Raw genomic sequence first — 22095 nt, 5'->3', positions numbered from 1 at the left:
AGCTGGAGGACCTGAATTCCATCCCAGCACCTACATTAAAAGCCAGGTGTGGTGATGTATGCCTGTCATCCCAGCACTGGGGAGGCAGAGACAGGATGATCCTGGACCTGCTGTCCAGCCATTTTAGCTGAATCAGTGAACTCCAAGTTGAGATGAGACCCTTTCTCAAAAAATAAGATAGAGACTGATTGACAAAAACACTTGATGTCAACCTCTGTCTTCCACATACCTGCAAACACATGTGAACATGTATATATACACAGACATACCACAAAATTAAAAACTTTTCAATTTAAAAAAAGAAAAACACAAAAACTGCCTCACAGCAACAAAAAGATTCCTGTTTACATGTAGAATTTGTTTTCTTATGGGAAAAGTCAGATAAGCAGTAAAGAGAAGCAGCAGAGGAATGGGACAAGGATTTTCTCAATAGGACTATGGTTCCTCAGGATATAAGGCCAACAATTGACAAATAATGACTTCATGAAATCAAAAATTCATCTAGCAAAGGGACAGCTTACAGACTGGGAGACAACTTTGCATACCATACAAGTGACAGAAGATTGCTATGTAGAATATAAAGAACTTAAATTATATAATAAGAATAGATAACCCAGTGAATGAAGTGAATGGGTGAATGAAGTGAGCAGATAGTTCTCAAAAGTTGAAGTGCAAATGGCTAATAAAGATGAAAAAACTTCAACTTCTCTGGCCATCAGAGAAATGCAAATCATTTTTACATTGCAAGGTCAGGCATAGTGGCCACATTGCTATTAGTTCTAGCACTCAGGAGGCAGGAGTAGGCAAATCTTGCTAAATTCAAGGCCAGCCTGGTCTACATGGTGAGTGCCAGGTCAGTCAGGGCTGCATATTGAGACCTTGTCTCAAAAAACAGTAGCAACAAAACAAAACAGCCCCACAAAAAGCTACCTTATGATTCCATCTTACTCCAGTCAGTTGTCATTAAGAAAATAACAAATGGTGGTGAGAATGTGGCCAGGAGGGAATGCTATCTACTCCTGGCAAGAATGTAAGCTAGTCCAACCATTATAGAAATCAGTATGGAGGTTTCTGAAGAAACCGATAGTACTCCTGAGTATTTATCAAAGAACTCCAAGGCAGAGATACTTTCATATCAATATTTATTTCAATACCATTCACAGTAACTAAATTATGGAACCAACCTAGGTATCCAGCAATAGAAGAATGGATATGAAAGTATGGTTTGTATACACAGTGGAATTTTTTCAGCCATAAAGAATGATGTTATGTGGATACATATGGATATAACTGGAGTTGATCATATTAAGCCAATTTGTCAGGAAGACAAATGTTGCATGTTTTCTCTCTTTTGTGGTTCCTAGATTTTACATAGATAAATAAAATCATACATGTATATATTTATATACATATGTGTGTATATATAACATGAATGTAGGAGTAAAACTGTCTAAGGAAACAAAACCAAGAGGAGGAAAGAGGGGTGAGAAAAGGAAGGTTGGAGAGTATTCAGGAGAACATGCTCAGCATACAATAAATACATGTATGAAAGCTTGAAAAATAAAAGTAAAAAGTGGAATAGTGGGATGGGGAAGTTCAAGCATCAGATAGAGTCACTGGGAAAGGTTTCCCTGGGGTTCCCTGAGTAAGTAACATTGGAGGAAAGGTCTAAGAGTGGCGAGTAAGCCATGTGAAAGAGTTGAGAAAAGGAACTGGTAAGCACAGAATGCAAAGGCCATGATTAAGTAGCACAAAGTTGCTCCTTGAAGTGCCATATAAGCCAGAGGGGAAGTATAGTGCATAGATCAGGAAGAGAATTTGAGCTGGAGGGTCCATTGCCAATTGTAGCCCATTATAAGATTTTGATTTACTCTGAGGAAATGGGGACCGCCTCTGGAAGGTTTTGAGCAAAGGTATTGCATGATCATATTTAAAATGAAAATGAACAGTGTAGTGATTAGCAAACAGATTGTTGAGGGCACAGGGAAACCAGAGAGGCTATTGGAATCCTCCGGGTTGGAGGTGGTGGTGACTTGCAGCAGAAGGTACCAATGGAGATTGTGAAAGGTGGACATAGTTTGGGTCTGTTGTAGAGGTTGAATCAACAAATAGGAGGTGCTAGTAGATTGATAGAAGTTTGAATAAAGGAGTCAAAACTAGGAAGGACAATTGCTTTGGAAGTAAAATGGAAATCAGTAACCAATGTACAATAGACTGAAGAGGCAAAGAAAACTTGAACTGGTCTTCAGAGGACATAAAGGGTTTATGTGAAAAGTATATGGCAGGGCATGAAAGGACCGTAGCTCTCAGATCTGGCAGCATATGCTCTTGTTCTTACGTGTATAAATACACTGGAAGGCTGTAGGTGTGAGTACGGGGGTATTTGGGGCTTATTAAAGAAGGTCCTGCAATATGAAGGAGCTGGAGATTTGTCTCATAGGCCTCAGGAGAAGTGAACAGATGGCCAAGCTGTAAAGTTCTGTGAGCTTCTTACTATCATAATTTCTTATTTTCCTTTCTATCTCCTTTCATGAGTTCTTCCCTTCCTTCCAGTATCCACTATCTGTGCATTCCTTTGTCAGAATATTCTATTTCAAAGAAACATCTGAAATGTATTTTGTAAATGTCTATCATTTATACTTGCCTTTAAGCTTTTCAAATCTAATATTTTTGTTGAAAAAGTTATTTTAGCACATTATTTATCTTAGAAATAATAGGGGGAGTAGTTTTAGAGGAAAGGAGTCACTATCTTTTCAGTTCTGAAGCTGCATTGATGCTAAGAGTATGCTGAAAATCCACCCACCTTAATCAAAAAGATTTAGAGGAGCTGGGGCAACAGAATAGCTACTTCCCCTTCATCTTCCTTCCTGCCTCCAGTTTATGTCCCCTTAACCTGGACCCTTTTCTCTGGCTCAGAATTACTTCATTGCAGAAATCCATAATCTATTTTTATGGTACCCCCATCTTTTTTATTCCTAGTCAGATGCTGTTTACCCAGTGGTGGGCAGGCTTCCCAAGTCATCACATGTTCTTGAAGGGAGAACATTGATTGACTAGAATGACTAGGGATGTGGGATATTAGTTAAGCGGCAAAAAAGAATGGTTACCATCAGGGGACTCTGAGCTTAGCTTCATTGTGTTTAAGAACTTAGTCTTTGAACAGCTACATGGCAATGAAAATCATGGAAAACTAGAAGAGATTGGGAATATAGATGCTGCTGATCCATGTTTGAGCACTAAAGGGGAGATAGGGACTGAACACTGCTAAAACTAATCCCTAGTCATTTTTGTCAAATATTATCATTAATCCTAAATTGCCTATGTCATGTATTATACTTTAAACTTTTTTTGGTTGTTTAAGATATGGTCTCATGTAATGTGGTCTGGCCTTGGCCTTGCTGTATATATAGTCAAAGATGATCTAGAACTTCTGATCCTCCTGTTTCCACCTCCCAAGTGCTAGGATTACAGACATACTAACAAGAGAAAACTTTGCCTCATGTTGTTCCTGACAGGAAACCTATATATTATGATATGTATGATATAGAAACCTATCTGTGATATAGATGGGCTTTTTATAATTATAGCCTGATTTTTGTTGCTGTTGTTGTTTGGCTAGCTGTCCCCTCCATATCTTGGTGCTGGAGATTAATAACCCAGGGCTCACACATTCTGGGTAAGCTACCACCAAGCTGCACCCCTAGCCCTTTTAGCCCATTTTGTCCTGTTCATTGTACTCTTTTTACCTAGCTTGATACCATGTTAAGTAACTGACTTTAGGCTACTCGTGAACCACTGTAGTATGTCTTCTTTATAAATAACATCTCAGTATGTGAAATCTTTCATTATTGGGCTTGATATTAGGAAATTCTAGAATTTAGTATTAGGAAGTTGCCTACACTTTATCCCTTATTTTCTTTTTAGTAATAAGGCTAAGGTTTTTAGTAAACTGTATAAACAAAATTGAAGTATAAAGCTAAATGTCAAGTTTCAGTTGATCATTTTGTATGAAATCATTGTAAGCATTGGCATCTGTCAGATCTATTGTTACAGTATATCAAATTTGATGATAAAACTTGGTGGAGTAGCTCATGCCTTTAGTACCAGGTACTTGTGAGACTGGTGCAAGACAAATTCGTAAGTCTAAAAGCTTGAGACCAGCCTGGGCATCACAGGGAGACTGTGTTCCCTCTCCTCTCCCTAGTTTGAATGGTGATTTGTTATTCATAGTCTTAACTTTTCACCACTTCGGTGTCTTTCAGTTGAGATTTTAGTACACACTACATTCATAATACCCAAAAGTTATCCAGAGATTGGCTTGCCTAAATGTTTAGATTAGATGTGGGCTAGGTATATGTACTTCTAAAATTATCCTAGGCTTAGTTATTCTTAGTACTTACTTTTGAAAATGAGCCACAATGATATGGAGATGATTAGAACATAGAGCTATTTGAGGATGGCTTCTCATGCAGTCTTGAACTTCAAGATCTTTTGTAAAATTGCACCTGTGTTTAGTGACATAGCTACCTCATCAAAGTTCTATTTTCCTCCATTGGGATATGCAATGAGGAATGTGTTTATTAAGTTTTTAAAAATTTTATTTTATGTGTATGAGCGTATTGCTTGCATGTATGTGAGTGCACCCGTGTTGTGCAGTGCTGCGGAGGTCAGAAGAAGGCCGTCAGATTCCCCCAGAACTGAAGTCAAGGATGGTTCATAGCCGCCATGTGGGTTCTGGGAATTGAACCCAGGTCTTCTGCAAGAACAGTCAGTGCTCTTAACCTCTGAGCCATCTCTCCAGTCCCCACCTGTTAACTTAAAAAAAATTTAATGAGCCAGTACTTTTTTAAAAAATTTATTTTTATGAGTGTATTGCCTGCATGTGTGTAAGTGCACCTGTGTCTTGCAATGATGCCCTGGGAGGGCAGAAGAGGGCATCAGATTCCCCTGGAACTGAAGTTACAGATTGTTGTTAGCTGTCATGTGGGTGCTGGGATTTGAACCCAGGTCCTCTGCAAGAACAGCTACTGCTCTTAACTGCTACCATCTTTCCAGCCCCATTTTCTTTTCTTTTTTCAATTTATTTTTAATTATGTCTGCATGTTTGTGTCTGCAGATGAGTGTAGGTGCCGCAGAAGCCAGAGGCATCAGATCCCATAGCAGCTGGAATTACAGGTGGTTTTGAGCTGACTGAAGGGAGTCTGGAAGCATACTTGACCACTGAGCCATCTTTTCAGCCCTTACCCCATGTGTGTCCCCCCATCCCCTGTCAACATAATTGTATTTCTAGGTTGGATCTGAGTATGTTAGCAAAGGTCAAATGAATTGTAGTTTCAAATCAACTATATTCAATGGTCTTGTTATATCAGTGTTAGATAGTTTTGTTAACTATGAAGGGAGTCTGGAAGCATACTTGACCACTGAGCCATCTTTTCAGCCCTTACCCCATGTGTGTCCCCCCATCCCCTGTCAACATAATTGTATATCTAGGTTGGATCTGAGTATGTTAGCAAAGGTCAAATGAATTGTAGTTTCAAATCAACTATATTCAATGGTCTTGTTATATCAGTGTTAGATAGTTTTGTTAACTATATAGTTCTACCCCCTAATGTTTTTGTTTTTGTTTTTGTTTTGTTTTTCAACTCTAAAAAATGTCTTGAGTTTTCAGAACCCAGTAGGCTGAATTAAAATAACAGAAATGTCCATTTTTCTCCTTTGTCTTATACTGAGTATTAAAGGTAGAAAACAGTTATGTGCTTAAAAAATTCAACCTTGATTACCCTTCCCATAATGTTCAGAGAACCAGAGTGGCAAAGTTTACATTGAGACTTGTCTGTGGAAACTGAGAAGGCTGGTAATGCCTTTTATATGAACGCACTGTTGAAAAAAATGTTTCCTTTTATTTCAGGAATTCATCTCTGGCATGTAAACTCAACCTTTCTATGCACAGACAAGCAGCTAGAACTGTTAGGCCCTAGGGGTTACTATAATGTGTACAAATAGTCAATTCTCTTGTTTTTGGTTGCTCTAAGTTTCTCACTGGCTACATTTGCCTTGCATGGAGCTTGTTAAAAACATTCCCTTTTTTATTTAAGTATAATTGAGATCTGATTTAATTTTGTTTTACTTTGTTTTTGTTTCTTGAGATAGGGTGTCACTTTGTAGCCCATGCTAACCTGGAACCCTCTTTGGGGTACTAGTTGGCCTTCAACCCAAGATCCTACCCTGCCCTAGCCTCCTGCATGCTGGAATTACAGATGTGAACCACTGCACCTAACAAGAGATTTGATTTTTTTTTTTTTTAATTTCAGCCTCTCATTTTTAGAACTATTTCTGTCTTGCTCTTTGGCTCTATTCTGCTTCTAGAATGTCTGCTGCTTTTGTCAAGAATATCTTCTCGCCACTTAACCACTTTTCTTTCTCCTGCCTGGATTTCCTTTTGGTTCATGTATAGTTATTGGTTCACAGACATTATAACAAATTCTCCTCTCCAAGGAGAATGCTGCTTTCTTTTTTGCTCTGTGATTCTCTAGTCAAAGTATGTCATTATAACTTCTGTATCTGTCTGGCTGGTTTTTTTTTTGTTTGTTTGTTTTTGTTTTTTTTTGGTGATTGCTGATAGTCCTGACTTATTTTTGCCAAAGAAGATAACTTGGCAGTTCTTTGTTTTTGGTACTTTCAGAACGCTACTGTGCTTGACTTCTTGATAAAGAGACCTTGTTTATGGGAAAATACCCTTTAAAAATAAGTGTGGCCAGGGAGTAAATTATCCAGGCATTGGCTGTAGTCTCAGTTAAAATACCCTCCTGGTCAGAGGACTTTTTTTTGGCAAAATGAATAATCTAAAACCTGTATTCTCTAACATTTAATGTAAACTGTTCTAGACCTCTCTTACACATTGTACAAATAGATATGTTGTAATAAAGTGTAGTTCATACTTTAAAAATTTCACTAAAAACAGTTGCAGACACTCAGAAGTGTGGAATTCAAGACTGCTCAAAACAGCAGGTTTTTAGGGCACTAGCACTGGTGTATAATTAAGGTAAATGGCATTTTTAGAACATAGCCACTGAAAGGTAAAGTCCTTCAAAGAATCTCTGCAATCAGGTAGGACAAGTAATTCTTCTTATGAAACAGCTCTTACGCTTCACTTTATTTTAGCTTTTCTTCTCTTTTTTTTTTTAGTGAGAATGGAGGTGGGTGGCCAGAATTTAAAGCTTAAAAAAAATTCAGTATTGAAAGTCATCCTTTTGAAAGATACTTAGTTTTTTGTGCAAGTATAGCCAAGAGAACGAGTCCTGATTGTTAGCATATTTAAGATGTTAGCAAAGGCCAGATTATATGAAAGATTGGTTTGTTAAAATGCAAATATTTGGAGAGATGGCTCAGTGGTTAAGAACACTGAGTGTTCTTGCAGAAGACCCAGGTTCAAATCCCAGCACCCACATGGCAGCTAACAACTCTCCGTTAACTCCAGTTCTAGGGGATCTGACGATCTGTTCTCCACGGGCGTTGCACAACACAGGTGCACTTACCTACATGCAGGCAATACACACATACACATAAAATAAAAATAATAAATAAAATATTGAAAAATAAAATGAAACGCAAATATTTTTACAATGTAAATATCTGATAAAGTCAGATTTGTGGCTAGAAATTTCACTTTAATACAACTACAGAGCCTTGACTTATTTTGATTTTTTTCGGGGGGGGGTCTTTTTGTTAGTTGTTTTTTGATAGGATCTCTCTAGTCACAGCCCACCTGGAAGTCACAGTGTGAACCAGGGTGGCCTCCATCTTGCAGAGATCCACCTGCCTCTGCCTTCCAAGGGCTGGGATTAAAGACTCTTGCCGTCATGCCCGGCTTATTTTGATTTCTTATTATATATTTTGTATTAAATTTTGGCATACCTTAATCGGGCCATACTGATGTCATTGACTGACATCTTTGTATGAGGAGAAAACCCCCAGATATGCCCAGAGCAACATATTTTTTAACAGTTTCTGTGGCAATTTAAAGTAGGATTTTGCCTTGTTACTTCACTCTGGCAAGTGTTGAGAGATGCACTAAATCTAGTTTGAGAACTGCTGATTGATAGGCAAGAAGCTTTATGCAGATCCCATTTGGTACTGAATCAGAATGTGAAAATCAGCACCCTTGAATTTAGGTTAGTGGTGGTGGTTACTATGTTGTTTGAGACAAGGTCTTGCTGTTTGCTGACTGGCCTTGAACCTCTAGGCTCAAGGGGGACCTATCACCTCAGCCTTTCCAGTAGCTGGCACTGGAGTGGTATAACACCACATCCAGCTTAATTGTGAAATTTAACCAGATCTTCATTCAAGGAATGCTTGTTTTTTGTTTTTGCTTTTGTTTTTGTTTTGATTTTTTTTTTTTAATGGTAAGATCACTGGGAATTACTGCTAAAGTACAGGATAAAATACGGCACTACCATATGAAAATTACTTGAAGATTGGTGAGTTAATTTTACTTGAATTTTGTATAAAAGCGAGTAATTTCTCTGGAGCTGTAGCTCCGCGGCAGAGCACTCGTCTGCATGTGCAGGGAGAGTTCATGCCTGGCATTGCAGAATGAAAAATAACACGTAGACATCTCAAATCTAAGGCTTGTACTTTCTCTGAACTCTCCTGGAGTGTGCTCAGTGCTATCTCAGGATGTATGGATTTAGTCTCTTTCCTGTTTGGATGCTTGGGTAGAAAAATTTTAAGAAATAAAAATGTTAGGATATTCTTAGAATTATTAGGGCAGAGAAAGGAAATGATATATTGCTGTTCACAACAGTGCTGAGGCAAGATAAAGGGAAAGCGACATTATATGAATAAAAGGAAAACAGAAAGCAGCTAATTAAGACTCAGCCTATAAAAAAATCTTGATGTGGGCCTTTTTTTTTATATTTTCAAAATATAATATTTTTGAAATTTTAGCGTATTTTATTTTTACACAAAGAGCAATTAATAGAATGTGAAAATCCATTCTTATGAATGCCGTTTGCCATTCACTAGTAAGAAAAACACTAGTGTTTATCTTTTAGTTTGTTTTATTTTGTCTTTTAAAAATCAGTACTTGTTACATGGTGGGGAATTATTTTAGTTTTTGATAGTGGAGAATATTTGAGTGTTAATAGAATTTATGAAAAACAGATGAAATACAAAATCTACAGTTTTCCTACTACACGGTCTTTCATATATAGTGAAACTATTACTGTAATTGATAATAAATGTGTGGTTTCTGAAATTGATTTTGGTTTGGTTTATTTTGTCTTTTAAAAATCAATACTTGTTACATGTGGGGAATATTTTAGTTTTTGATAGTAGAGAATATTTGAGTGTTAATGGAATTTTATTTTTTCTTAGGTCATGTTTACTGGTGAAAATATCCCTGTTCATCCTCATGTTTATAGCAATGGTCATATCTGTTTATCCATTCTAACAGAAGACTGGTCCCCAGCGCTCTCAGTCCAGTCAGTTTGTCTTAGCATTATTAGCATGCTTTCCAGCTGCAAAGAAAAGGTAGGACTTTTCAGAATTATTCCAGGTAATATCTTTTTTCAGTTTAGGTAGGTTAATAGTTTAAATATATAATTATTTGTATTTGAAGGCGGAATCATGCTTTTTGTTTTTAAAGTACAGGGAATATCATATTTAGTAATAAATATGGAAAGTTCTTTTGATACCTTTCATTCCAAATAGAGCTAGAAGTCAAACTTGATGTTTTAGATACATATTTTTTGAAATATAGTTTATTGAGTATACAACACAGTAGCAGTGTAGGCTATTGCCTATGTTTTGCCATTTTTAAGCACGAAATTTGTGCACGTGTTCTTAAATAATTTGTTTTATTTCCATGAACATGCACAGGGTAAAAGTATACATCATTTTTTTAAAAAAATTCACAGCGGAAAGCCAGAAACAAATATTCTAACTCTGCCCCCCTTTGCCAGCTCCCATACACGCAGCCTTCTTAGGATTTCCCAGAATCCAGAGCTTGCCTGTCCCACTGGTGAGGTTGAAGGAGGTAAACCATTTGCCAGTAGAATCCTATTCTCCTTTACTTGGTTATAGATTTAATCTCTAGTGGAAGTGTAAAAAATGACAGATGAAAAACAACACGAATTAAAATTTGAATACCTTTGAAATAGGGAGCCCTGGGGGTTCACATGTGTGGTTAGCAGATTGCTTCTTTGTTCTCCAAATTAAACTCACTGCCGATTTTATTAATTTAGAGAATCTTTGCAATAGTTCATTTTTAAACAGTAGGTTTAGAGTCTGGAACACCCTAAGCCACTGTTTTACCAAGTGAGTTTCATGAAATGTTAGTCTATAAGGGGTTTCCTGGGTGCTAGTGAGATGGTTCCACAGGTAAACACTCTTGCTGTGTAAGCCTGATCACCTCAGTTTGATCCCCAGAACACACTGTTGAAGGAGAGAATAGATTCCAGACTGACTACCTACCACTCATGCTATGGCATAAGTATGCCTGCGCCTGTGCGCGCATGCATGCACACACACACACACAAATTTTAAGCTTTTATATGTAAGGCAGAGTAGTTCATACTTGTATATGGGTTCCTATGTTCCTGTTATTCCTGACAGTGAGATGATAACTACAGGATTTACATGCAATTAAGGATGATCACTGGTGGTGTCTGCCCATTACTCTTGCATGTGCCTTATGATCATTAACTTTTGTTCACATTTGGATGCCATGATTTACTATCAAAGACTAGAGAATGATCATATTTTCTGTGCCTTTTATTCTTTTCTAACCTCATCATTCCCCCCACCTTCTAGTTGTCTACTGTTAGTGGGTTGTTTTTTTTTTTTCATACTTGAGTGTAAGGCTAATCATTTCATTTAAATTATTGTTAAACTGTATCTAATAGAATTATTGTATGATATCTTTAACCAACATGATAATCTAGAAGTCAGGGTTGTTGTAAAGTACAATAAAATTAAACTTTGATTAGGTGCTTCCTGTTTTTTACCCTGCCAAGTGCTAGGTTTCAACGATGAAGCGGAAACAAGTCATTTAATTTTGTAATTTTAATGTTTAAAGGAATTTTCTCAAATTGTATTCACAGGGTGATCTTGGAATAGTTGTATAACTATCCTGATAATCTTTTTATGTTGATTGAAATTACTGTTAATATTATTCATAAGGGCATTTAGAGACTTTGCTGACACCTGTGATAAGCTTTAGAAGACCAAGTGGACTGTTCTACCCTGTGGTCTGTGTTGTCCCTTCACCGCTGTTTCCCACTGGACCTTCCTTCAGTGATGTTCCTTGATTAGCCTTATTAGAAGAAGGAATTCTCTTAATCTTTCATCTTCATTAGCTTAACAGTTAATTAAGTCTAAACATTGCAAAAAATATTTAATAGGGAAAAAAATGAAGTTGTCAGAGTAGTTGTAAAAGTTGGTCAGAACAGGTGAAGATAACTTTATCCTAACCTTCCTCAGCACCATTAGTGTAAACTTGACATGTCAGGTCTTCATAGAAAGTTGTGTACTTTTGTCTGGCTAATAATACCCAGCAGTTTTCAGGAAAAATCTCCTATAAATCGACACCCTGGAGGGGACTGGAGAGATGGCTCAGTGATTAAGAGCACTGGCTGTTCTTGCAAAAGACCTGGGTTCAAATCCCAGCACCCACATGGCAGCTAACAACTGTCCTAACTCCAGTTCCAGGGGATCTGACACTTTCTCCTGTCCTTCTTGGGGATTGTACAAGAAAGGTGCACTTACATGCAGGCAATACAGGCATACACATAAAATAAAATAAGTAAAATTAAATATAAAAAAATTGACACCCTCAATGTTTTAATTAGTTTATAAAAGTAATTATTAAATTACTTGTAGCGGAGAGATTAGCATAAAGAATTGTGGCTTCAGATATCTTATTGTCTCCCTTTTGATTTATACTTCCTCCTCCAGTGATCCCCCTGGAGCCTCACCTCTAACACATACTCCCTTCTTAAAATATGGAGGTATCAGAAGTTTGTAAGACCCAGACTGTAGTTTCCATTCTTAGGGCCATGCTGTCAGTGTTTCTATTGCTTTTGGTGTATTTTATAATAGTTTTGCTAAGTGTATCTCCCCTTTAGTTATTCTCTTCCAGAACTTACCTATTTAAACTCTTTGTTCCAGAGACGACCACCAGATAATTCTTTTTATGTGCGAACATGTAACAAGAATCCAAAGAAAACAAAATGGTGGTATCATGGTAAGCAGTTTTAATTTGCAATGACAAATTTTTAATGTTTTTATATGAAAGATTATCTGTTTATAAGACTTGGGAAAATAGAGGGAAGATGTAATTGAGATAACATTTTATTTGTTATTTATTTAGCCCCAATTGGCCTGAAACTTCCTAAGTAGACTAGGCTGGCCTTGATCTCACAGTGACCCACCTGCCTCTGCCCCCTAATTACTGGAATTAAAGGTATGCACCACCACACATGACTGTAATAACATTTTTGTAATGCTACATTCTGTAAAATATTAGAAGGTAAGGATATTAGACTACATTTTTAGTGAGGCAAACAAAATTATATATAGTATATAAGTAAAATTTAGCATTACTTTAATATTTTGACATTATCAGTTTAGTAAAAAAAATTTTTTTTCTAGTTTTGTGGGTTGAGACAGGGTTTTGCTGTCTAGGGACTTGCCCCTAGGTGGCCTGAAACTAAGTATATAGACCAGGCTGGACTTGAACTTGCAGTGATCCTCATTCCATTGCCTTCCAAGTGCTGAGATTACAGGCTTGAACAACTGTGACAGTTTGAAGTCCATGATCATCTTTCAGTTAAGATAGAGCTGACTGTTAGAATCCTGTCATAGGCAGTGGATTCTGGGACCTGTGCACTCAGTTCTGTTCCTTTTCATAACTGGAGGCAATTGCAGTAAGCTACAGGTGCTCTTTATAGATAAAACTTCTTGAGAATGGCAAGTTTCTCACTTTAGCTTTATGAAGAAAGTACTCTTGATAATTTTAAATTTCTCTTCTAATTTGGAGCACAATGAGTAGTTTTATAATTCAGAGTTGCAAGCATCATTTCTAAACTAATCTTAGTGTCATCCCAAGGATGTAGTTTAAATTAAAAGCAAATGTTCATATTCCTTAATGAACTTTTCCCTTTGCTGTTGAGAATGAAACCCCTGGCCTCATCTAGCCAGGAGTTCTGTCACTGAGCTATATATCCCCAGCAAAGCAGTGAAGTAAAATCATGCCCTGTCATTTTTGTATAAAAGTATTTATTTTCTGGGGCTGGAGAGATGGCTCAGCGGTTAAGAACACTGGTTGTTCTTGGAGAAGACCCGGGTTCGAATCCTAGCACCCACATGGCAGCTAACAACTGTATGTAACTCCAGTCCCAGGGGATCCAACAGTCTCTTCTGACCTCCACGGCATTGCACGACATGGGTGCACTTATCTATGTGCAGACAATACATACATACACACAAAATAAAAATAATAAATAAATTTTTATTTTAAAGTTAAAAAAAAAGTATTTTCCTGGTGAGGGGTCTCAGGGTTTTTTTTTGTTAAACCTAAAGAAATCAAATTTATGGAAACTTAATGAGAATAACCTTATCCCCTTATCTTTCTATTGAATGTGAAATCTTCTGTGTTTTCATTTAAATTGTAAAGTTGAAGCTTGCGTTTTCCAACAGCTCAACTAAGATGATTCAAGTTGATGCAGTGACACTATGTTAGCGCTTGGAAATGGGAAAACCTGGTGACAGAAGGTCATGCCTGAGAGCCAAAGAAATAAGAATACTTGGTAAAATAAGAAGAAATGCATGAAATGTAGGAGAAATGTTGACAAAAAAATATGAACTGTGAAAAAAAATTGGGACACTATAATTTAAAAAAAATATACTTTATTATTTTTATTTTATGTGTATGAATGTATTGCCCGCATGTATGTAAGTGTACCCATGTTGTGCAGTGCTGCAGAGGTCAGAAGAAGGCTTCGGATTCCCCTGGAACTGGAGTTAAGGACAGTTCATAGCCACCATGTGGGTGCAGGGAATTGAACCTGGGTCCTCTGCAAGAGCAGTCAGTGCTCTTAACTGCTGAGCCATCTCACCAGCCCCAAGAAACTGTAATATTGAAAACATTGCTTTGTTTTTATAAGTGTAGTCTTTACATATTACTAGTTTAGCCAGATATGATGGATCATACTTGTAATCACAACACTTGGGAAGTAAAGGCAGAAGAATCAGGAGTTCAGGGTCATCCTTGACTATGTAACAAATTTGAGGCCACCTTAAGCTATGCGAGACCCTGTTTTCAAAAAAAACAACCTAGGCTAGAGAGATGGTTCAGTGGTTAAGAGTACTTGTTGCTCTTCTAGAGACTCCGAGTTCAATTTCCAGCAGCCGTATTAGGCAGCTCACAACTACCTGTAATTTGTTGCTTCTGTCCTCCAAGAGTTACCTGCACACACACATACACACATAATTAAAAATAAAATCTTCAAAACAACAAAAACAGCAACCCCTCAGCCAGATGTGGAAGCCAGCCTGGTCTACATAAGTAAGTTCCAAGCCAGCTGTGGCTACAGTGAGACACTGTCTTAAACAAAGGGGGGGACGGGGGCTGGAGAGATGGCTCAGCAATTAAGAGCACTGACTGCTCTTGCAGAGGACCCGGGTTCTATTCCCAACACCCATATGGCGGCTATGAACCGTTCTCAATTCCAGTTCCAGGGGAATCAGAAGCCCTCTTCTGACCTCTGCAGCATTACACGACATGGGTGCACTCTTGCAGGCAGTACACTCGTACACATAAAATAATAAATAAAATATTTTTGAAAAAAAACCCTAATAAATAAAATGAAAATAACTAAAAACAACCCTTCGCCCAAAATGCACAAACTATATATAGGATCATGTAGTTGAATAAAAATCTGGTAGAATGGGTAGGTTTGGGGGGAAAAAGATATAGGTGAGCCTGTAATTCCAGCATTCAGGAGGTATAGGCAGAAGATAGTAAGTTCTAGGCCAGCAGTAAAACCCTGTCTCAAAATACAAAAAAAAAACAGTTAGTAATAGGTAAGTAGAGCAAAGTTGAATTTTAAATCATAAAGGATATTAAGAAAAATTAATCTGACATTCATGTAAGAATAAATCATTAAAACTAGGATTACATTTATTTAGGCCCCATTATATGTAAGATTTAATCAATGTATCACAAATCATTGAGGTAAACCTTTAACTGATCATCTTAGAAAATTGATAATTGTTTGGAAAATAAATAAATTTACATTTTTACCTCAAAATATTTCCTTTGAATTAAGTATCTTAAAATATGTTTTTTGAAACATTGCATATTAACTCAGGGGGAAAGAATTTCTTAATTTAAACAGCATTGCAGAGCCAGATATGGCACATGCCTGTAAATCCCCACACTCATGAGGCTGAATCAGTGAATTGGGAGGATTTCTGTGGATTCAAGACTAGCCTGGGCTACATAACAAGACCCCATCTCAAAAAAAAAAAAAAAAAGAAGAAGAAGAAAAGGGGATTATAAGGAAATTAAACATTTAGGTATATGAATTTTTTTTTTTTAAATTTAAGACTGTTTATGAAAACAAATTACTAGGCTGGGGTATGGTTCAGTGGTAGACTATTTGGCTCTCCTATTTGAACCCCTGAGTTGATCCTGAGTTCTCCAGTCCCAGCCCCCAAAGAATAAATGATTAATAGCATGGACAAAAGCTTGGAGCAGAGTAATTACAAATTTAAGATTTTGAAACTTTTTTGTTTTATGTGTATGAGTGTTAATGCCTGCATGTGTGTAAGTGCACCCATGTTGTACAGTGCCTACAGAGGAGAGAAGAGGGCATCAGATTCTCTGTAGAGTTATTGACTGTTGTTAGCCACCATGTGGGTGCTAGGATTCAAATCTAGGTCTTCAGCAAGAACAGCCAGTACTCAACCGCTGAGCCATCTCTCCAGCGTGTGTGCTCTATTTTAAACCCACTGTGTCCACTTAATGCTGCCTTTATATGCCTGGATGTAGGATCATCTGCAGAAGCCTGGACAGCCTTTCAGGGGCCACATCTCTGAAGAAAACTTACTCTCCCTCCCTCAGCAGTCACCAATTACCAGGAGCTCCTCATCCAGGAGTGGGATTTTACAAGCCCCTCCATCCATGCTGGGATTTTGGATGGCTTGATATTGTGCAGGTTTTGTGCATGTAGTCGTGGCCACTGTGAGTTCATGTGTACAATGACAGTGTATTATTATTTTGTGAGCACATATGCACAGCCTGCATGTGGAATTCATATGGCAACTTTCTGGAGTCAGTTCTTTCCCTCAACCATCAGATCCAGGGATAGAACTCAGGTTGTCAGGCTTGTGAGGCAAGTGCTTTTACTCACTGAGCCATCTCACTCACCCTTTCTATGTTTTTGTTTGATTTCCATTTACAGATAATTCTGTTTGAAATAACATTGATTCATTGACTTACAGTGGATCTTTTTATGAATGTTTTGTATCCCAACAAGAATCCTGAATGCTTGAATCATCTTGTACCATTCGGTACCCCTTTAAGAGACAAATTTGATGCATATTTGAGCTTCATATGCAGTGAGGGAAGGGTAGTTTTGCTGTTGAGATAGTAGAGCAGGCGTTATATCATCCAACTGGGATGGTCATAGAGAATCTTGTTTGAATTTTTCTTTCACTTATAAAAAGCTACCTTTGAGAGAACTGACAGTGATTCTAACCACTCCAACAGCTATCAAAGTGCTTGAAAACAAATCCTGAGCCCATCACTCTCGAGTCCAGCCTTGGCAGACCCCCCCCCCAAAAAAAAATGAGGAGGAACCCAGTAGAGGGATGCTTTTGGAAGCTCTCATCAAGAAATCCCAGTGGACTCTGATAAGAATATTTGAAATTTGCCCTGTTCTTTTTTCTGGTTCCCTGTCTAGAACTTGTAATGCTAACTACTCTTGCCTTTACTTCTCCTTCACATCCCCTATTCACCAGCCAAGGACTTTCTTTTCTTCCTACAGATAAGAGTTATGCAATTTTGGAGTCTTTTAGATAGACCCATTGAAGGGGTACCCCAGTTGCCCCACCCTGCATCCCTGTTTAGCATGGAAGAAGCCAGAGTGGGTCTGCATCCCGATTCCCTATCCATTATTTGGGTAACCTCTTCAGAGGATGGTGTGATAAGAATAGGATGTAGGAATTGGCTAGGCATTTAGGGTAAAAAGACTCCAAAGAAAAGTAGTCAGTTTCCTGGCTAAAAGTCAAAATGTCCTTGGGCCTCTTAGCAACGTACTCTGTTCCAAAGGCCAAAAACGTCAAAAGCATTTGAGAGCTCCTATCTAATTCCTAAAAGATTTTAGGGTTACCTCTTCAGAGGAGGAAATCTTAGAGTAGCAAAAATCCCCACTGGGGGGGGGGAGGAAAGAGAAAGAAAAAGAACAAACACAAAGTCAGAAAAAAGGGATAGGGAGATAGATGTTGGAGGGGAGGGAGTGGGCATGGATTTGATCAAAATACCTTACGTGCATGTATGAAATTCTCAGCAAAAATTTTTTTTTTTAAAAAGCTAAAGCATTTCAGCAGTTCTAGTATACATTGCTTTTTCCTTCATATGTATCTGAATACCAGTTAGTTACATGCAATATAAATAAATAGCTCATATTGGTATTATAGTTGCATTTGAATGTTTACCAGAAAGATAATCATATTCATTCTTAGAAAGCATAACTAGTTATCTTTGTTAGAGCTCTTCTGATTTCAGTCTATCTTTTGCCTACTTAGTGTATTTACTTCCAAAACCCAGTTACCAAGAAAGATGGATCAATTCTCTGTCCTTACCCTTCTCCCTCCCTTCTCACTATATAGTCCTTGCTAGCCTAGAATTTATTGTGAAGGGCAAGGTAGCCTTGAGCTTATGCCTCCTGAATGGTAGAATTGCAGATACGTGCCACCACATCTGGCTCAAGAAATAATGTATTCTTGTTAGTTCTTTTGTGTATTTATTTTTATTGTCATTATTTATCAGATGGAGTCTTGTGGTGTTTCTCAGGCTAATCTTGAACTCCTCAGCTCAAATAATCTTCCCTTTTTAATTTAGCTATAACAGCATGCAACAGTGCCTGACAGACTATTGTTACTTCTTAGTGTTAGCTAATTCTCAAAGGAGTGTAAGATAGACCTGTTTGCATATGTGATCTATAAAGCTATCCAAAAAGAGATTCAGAACTGGGAGTGGGGGTGTAGCCCAGTGGTCGGGTACATGCTTAATATGTGTGAGGCCCTGGGTTCAATCCTCAGTGACACATACATGCACAAAATTGGAATTGGACAAACTCTCTAAATATTTAACATTTCAATTTTGAAGACCAAGGGAATTGTATGTCTTAGGCATCCAGTTCTACAACCATCCTGTGTAGTACTAACAACATAGGTGGGTCAGAATGAATAGTATAGTAGATGTAAGCAGAAAGGCAAGAGAAGTTGAGGGGGGTGGGAAGTTGGGGGTGGATCTGGGAGGAGTTAGGTAAGAAATGAATATGATCAAAATACTATATGAAATCTTCAAATAATTAATAAAAATAGATATTAGAAGACAGAAAAAAAGAAAAAAAACCCCAGAATTCAAATAATATGTGTCATCCCAAAGGGGCTGCTTCTAGGCAAGATAAAGATACTAGTAGTGACAAATAATAAGCTGAAATTCATTTTATCTCCTGGTTTTATAAAAGGAGGACTCAGCTGACATGACAAAATTGCACTGCCAGATAACAGACTTAGGTTCTTTAAAAACCCAACTGTTTAAATTTATGATCTTTATGATTTAGAATCCCTTGAGAATTAAGTCAGTCACTGTTATCTACTACACGACCTTTGTACACCTTACATATACTTAATACTGATTTCTTTTGAGGTTCTTCAGCACACAGTGGCTTATTAAAATACAGAGGGTAATAGATGCAAGGAGTTATTGGTATGTGAGTATACATTTCTTATTGCTGCTTACTTGAAATTAGGACTATTTTCAGAACACTTAAGTTTGTGTTCACTGATGAAGTAGGTCCTATCTGTGTTATAATGCAAGCATTCATCTCACCAGTTAAGGCAAGAGTCCATATGCTTTGAAAAATAATTGAGCAGAGACAATGTGTCTGAAAAATAAAAGCATAATCAAAGTAAGTTTGTGAAATAGATGATTCACATGAGCATACAAATGAGTTCAGGAATTTCTTTGATTCCGATCTGGAGTCTTCCTTAGAAAACAGTTCTGTATCTGTGTGTACAAATGAATGAATTATTTAGACTCAAAGTTATTTTTTTTGTCTTTTAATATCTCTTTTTATTAATTCTTTGAAGATTTCATATAGTATTTTGATCATATTCACCTTCATTTCTGACCCAATTCCCACATCCACCCCCTTTCATGTCCTTTTCTTTAAAAAAAAAAAAACAAAAAAACAAACAAAAAAAAAACCATTGAATCTAATTTGTGCTGTGCATATACTCAGTGGGTGTGGTCACACCCTTAAAACTATCCCCCTCCTCAAGAAGCTATTAGTTGTCAATAGTTCCTCAAATAGGGGTTAGGAACTCCCAAGAGTTTTCCCCTCTTGCTGGAATGTTGACTGGCTTGATCTTATGCAGGCCACCGCAGGTGCTGGAAGTTCATGAGTACAGTAGTCTTATCTGGCCCAGTAGACATCAGAGTTTTATATTATAAAGCAGATGAAATGTTGTTAGTAAATGTACAAAGTATCTTTTTGTTTAACCATAAAAATAATTACGATGAGGTAGGCAATTAGAATCCATTAATAATGTGACTTGCTTCCTGGAGTCAGTATTAAAGATACTCAACTTTCATATGTAATAGTTTTCCACAGAGTGGAGTGCAGATCTGGGATTCTTTTTTTTTTTTTTAAATATTTTATTTTTATTTTATGTGTATGAGTGTATTGCCTGCATGTATGTGAGTGCACCCATGTCATGCAATGCTACGGAGGTCAGAAGAGGCTTCAGATTCCCCTGGAACTGGGGTTAAGAACGGTTTGTAGCCGCCATGTGGGTGCTCAGGGAATCGAACCCAGCTCCTCTGCAAGAGCAGTCAGCGCTCTTAAGCACTGAGCCATCTCTCCAGCCCCGAACTGTGGTTCTTGAAGCACTGTTGAATGATAGAAAATTTAACAATGGCCACTTACCCATTAGTATAAACTTGCCCTTCAGCATTGGCATCAGAAACCTAGATTTAAAGGCAATGTGTTAACAGTGTTTAGCTATCACATCTAACAAACTGATGAGTCTAATACAGGAAAAAGTGGAGGAATTGTTCTAAAAGAAACTGGAGTACATGTTAGTTCTCTCCAGCTGGAATATCCTCAGTAGAATTGCAAAAATATAGGCAGACAGGAATATGAGATTGTCTCAGATTAGAAGTATCAAACTCTTTTTCAGCCAGCTTAGTAGAGCACTTGTCTAGCATGTACAAAGCTCTGAGTTCAGTCCCCGGCACCACATAAGGTGGGAATGGTGGGTGGTGCACATGTCATCCCAGCCCTCAGGAGGTAGAGGCAGGAGAATCAGAAGTTCAACATCATCATCTACTACATTTCAAGTTTACAGCCTGCTTGTGCTACTTGCGACCCTGTCTCAAAAATAAAAGCAAAAGCATCTTTTTCTTCCTGTCTTACAGCTTTTGTCCATAGATTTCACAAATCTAATTAGTTGTGAACCTTTTTGTTTTATTTTTAGAATTACAAAATCACCTATTAAGTTCCTGAATCCAGGAACTTTTGTGCCTAACAGTTCTACCCTCTCCTTCCTGATGGATCAGAGTTGTTACCTGTCTGGTAAAAATCTTTGAGTTGATTTGTCAAAGGAAAACTTTTCCCTAAAATTTTTGTTTTCGTTGGTTTTTTTTTTTTATTTTTTGGTTTTTTGGCCTGAAACTTGCTATGTAGACCAGGCTGTCCTTGTCTCACAGAGATCCTGGGACTAAGGCATGTGCTGCCATACCTTAAACTCTTAGAAGGCAAAACTTTTTTTTTTTTTTAAAGAAGTATAAAATTATTTAAAACTGCCCACAAAGTTCTGTGTAATCAGGATGGTACAATTTGCAATAGCTTCTTTAAAAAAAAAAAACAAAAACTCATGACAGAGACCTAAAATATATTTTCAATGACAGTATTCATTTAGCCTTATTCAGTAAGAACAATTTAAAAAGAAATTTTATGCTCTAAACAAATGAGACACACAAGGAAAATATAATAGACAATTTTCACAACTATCTTTACATTTATATTTCAATACTAGTATATTTCAGTGCATTTTGCTACATAAACATGAAATCATGTACAACTGTTGTGCACCAATATTTAGATCCTTCAAGTAACATGCAATTCCAACTCCCAATTCTTCAAGTACTGATAGTGTTACATGTACAGAGGACTACATATTGATCTTGAACTAAAGTTCTCATGATTCTAAGATTATCTTTTTCCCTGCTACATGAGTGCTTTCCTTAATTGTTTCCCTTGTATGTGAAAAACTAAATCAAATATTTTGTGGAATTTAAAAAGCATTTCCTAATTTTCTTTTAAATTAATGAGATAGGATGTCATTAGGTAAGGTAATAAGAAAAATAAAATAAATAGTAAATACATTCCAAAGAGAGCCAGCCAAAGACCAGAGGTATGGGTGTCAATAGGTAAGAAAGGTAATAAAAAAAAAAAATAGTAAATACATTCCAAACAGAGCCAGCCAAAGACTAGAAGTATGAACTTAGGAAATTAGTATTTCTTGTACTTCTGTTCTTCACCTGGAGAATTGGTCGATATTTTATACACCCAATAATTCTTATAAAACAAGCTATTGATATGTATATAAATTTACAAGGCAGATAAATACATAAGAAATGAAACACCTAGAAATTCATGCTGATCTCTCTCCCATGTAATCTTACAGTGTTCTCTTTAGGGAACACTTATGATAGTCTAATATCCCACATAAGACCATTTGCCCACATACCACAATGCAAAATTTGCCCTTAGTTTTCACCGTAAAACTATTTCTGGA

General features: G+C 37.2%; 1 protein-coding gene across 2 annotated transcripts in view; it reads left to right on the top strand.

Moving 5' to 3' along the window:
• Ube2w (ubiquitin conjugating enzyme E2 W) overlaps positions 1-22095 on the top strand; it is an 84252-nt gene that overhangs the window by 57603 nt on the left and 4554 nt on the right. The window contains exons 4-5 of one of the 2 annotated variants that reach the window (XM_017802152.2): positions 9455-9531; positions 12169-12244. In XM_017802152.2, the coding sequence (XP_017657641.1) occupies positions 9455-9531; positions 12169-12244 (153 nt within the window). Of the gene's footprint in view, positions 1-9375; positions 9532-12168; positions 12245-22095 lie in introns of both variants that reach the window. The other variant, XM_008848895.2, reaches the window with a different exon arrangement.

The sequence above is a fragment of the Nannospalax galili genome, unplaced genomic scaffold (assembly GCF_000622305.1).
Source record: "Nannospalax galili isolate Female #2095 unplaced genomic scaffold, S.galili_v1.0 scaffold102, whole genome shotgun sequence".
Lineage (NCBI taxonomy): Eukaryota > Metazoa > Chordata > Mammalia > Rodentia > Spalacidae > Nannospalax > Nannospalax galili.
This window is presented reverse-complemented; position numbering and strand designations above follow the sequence as displayed.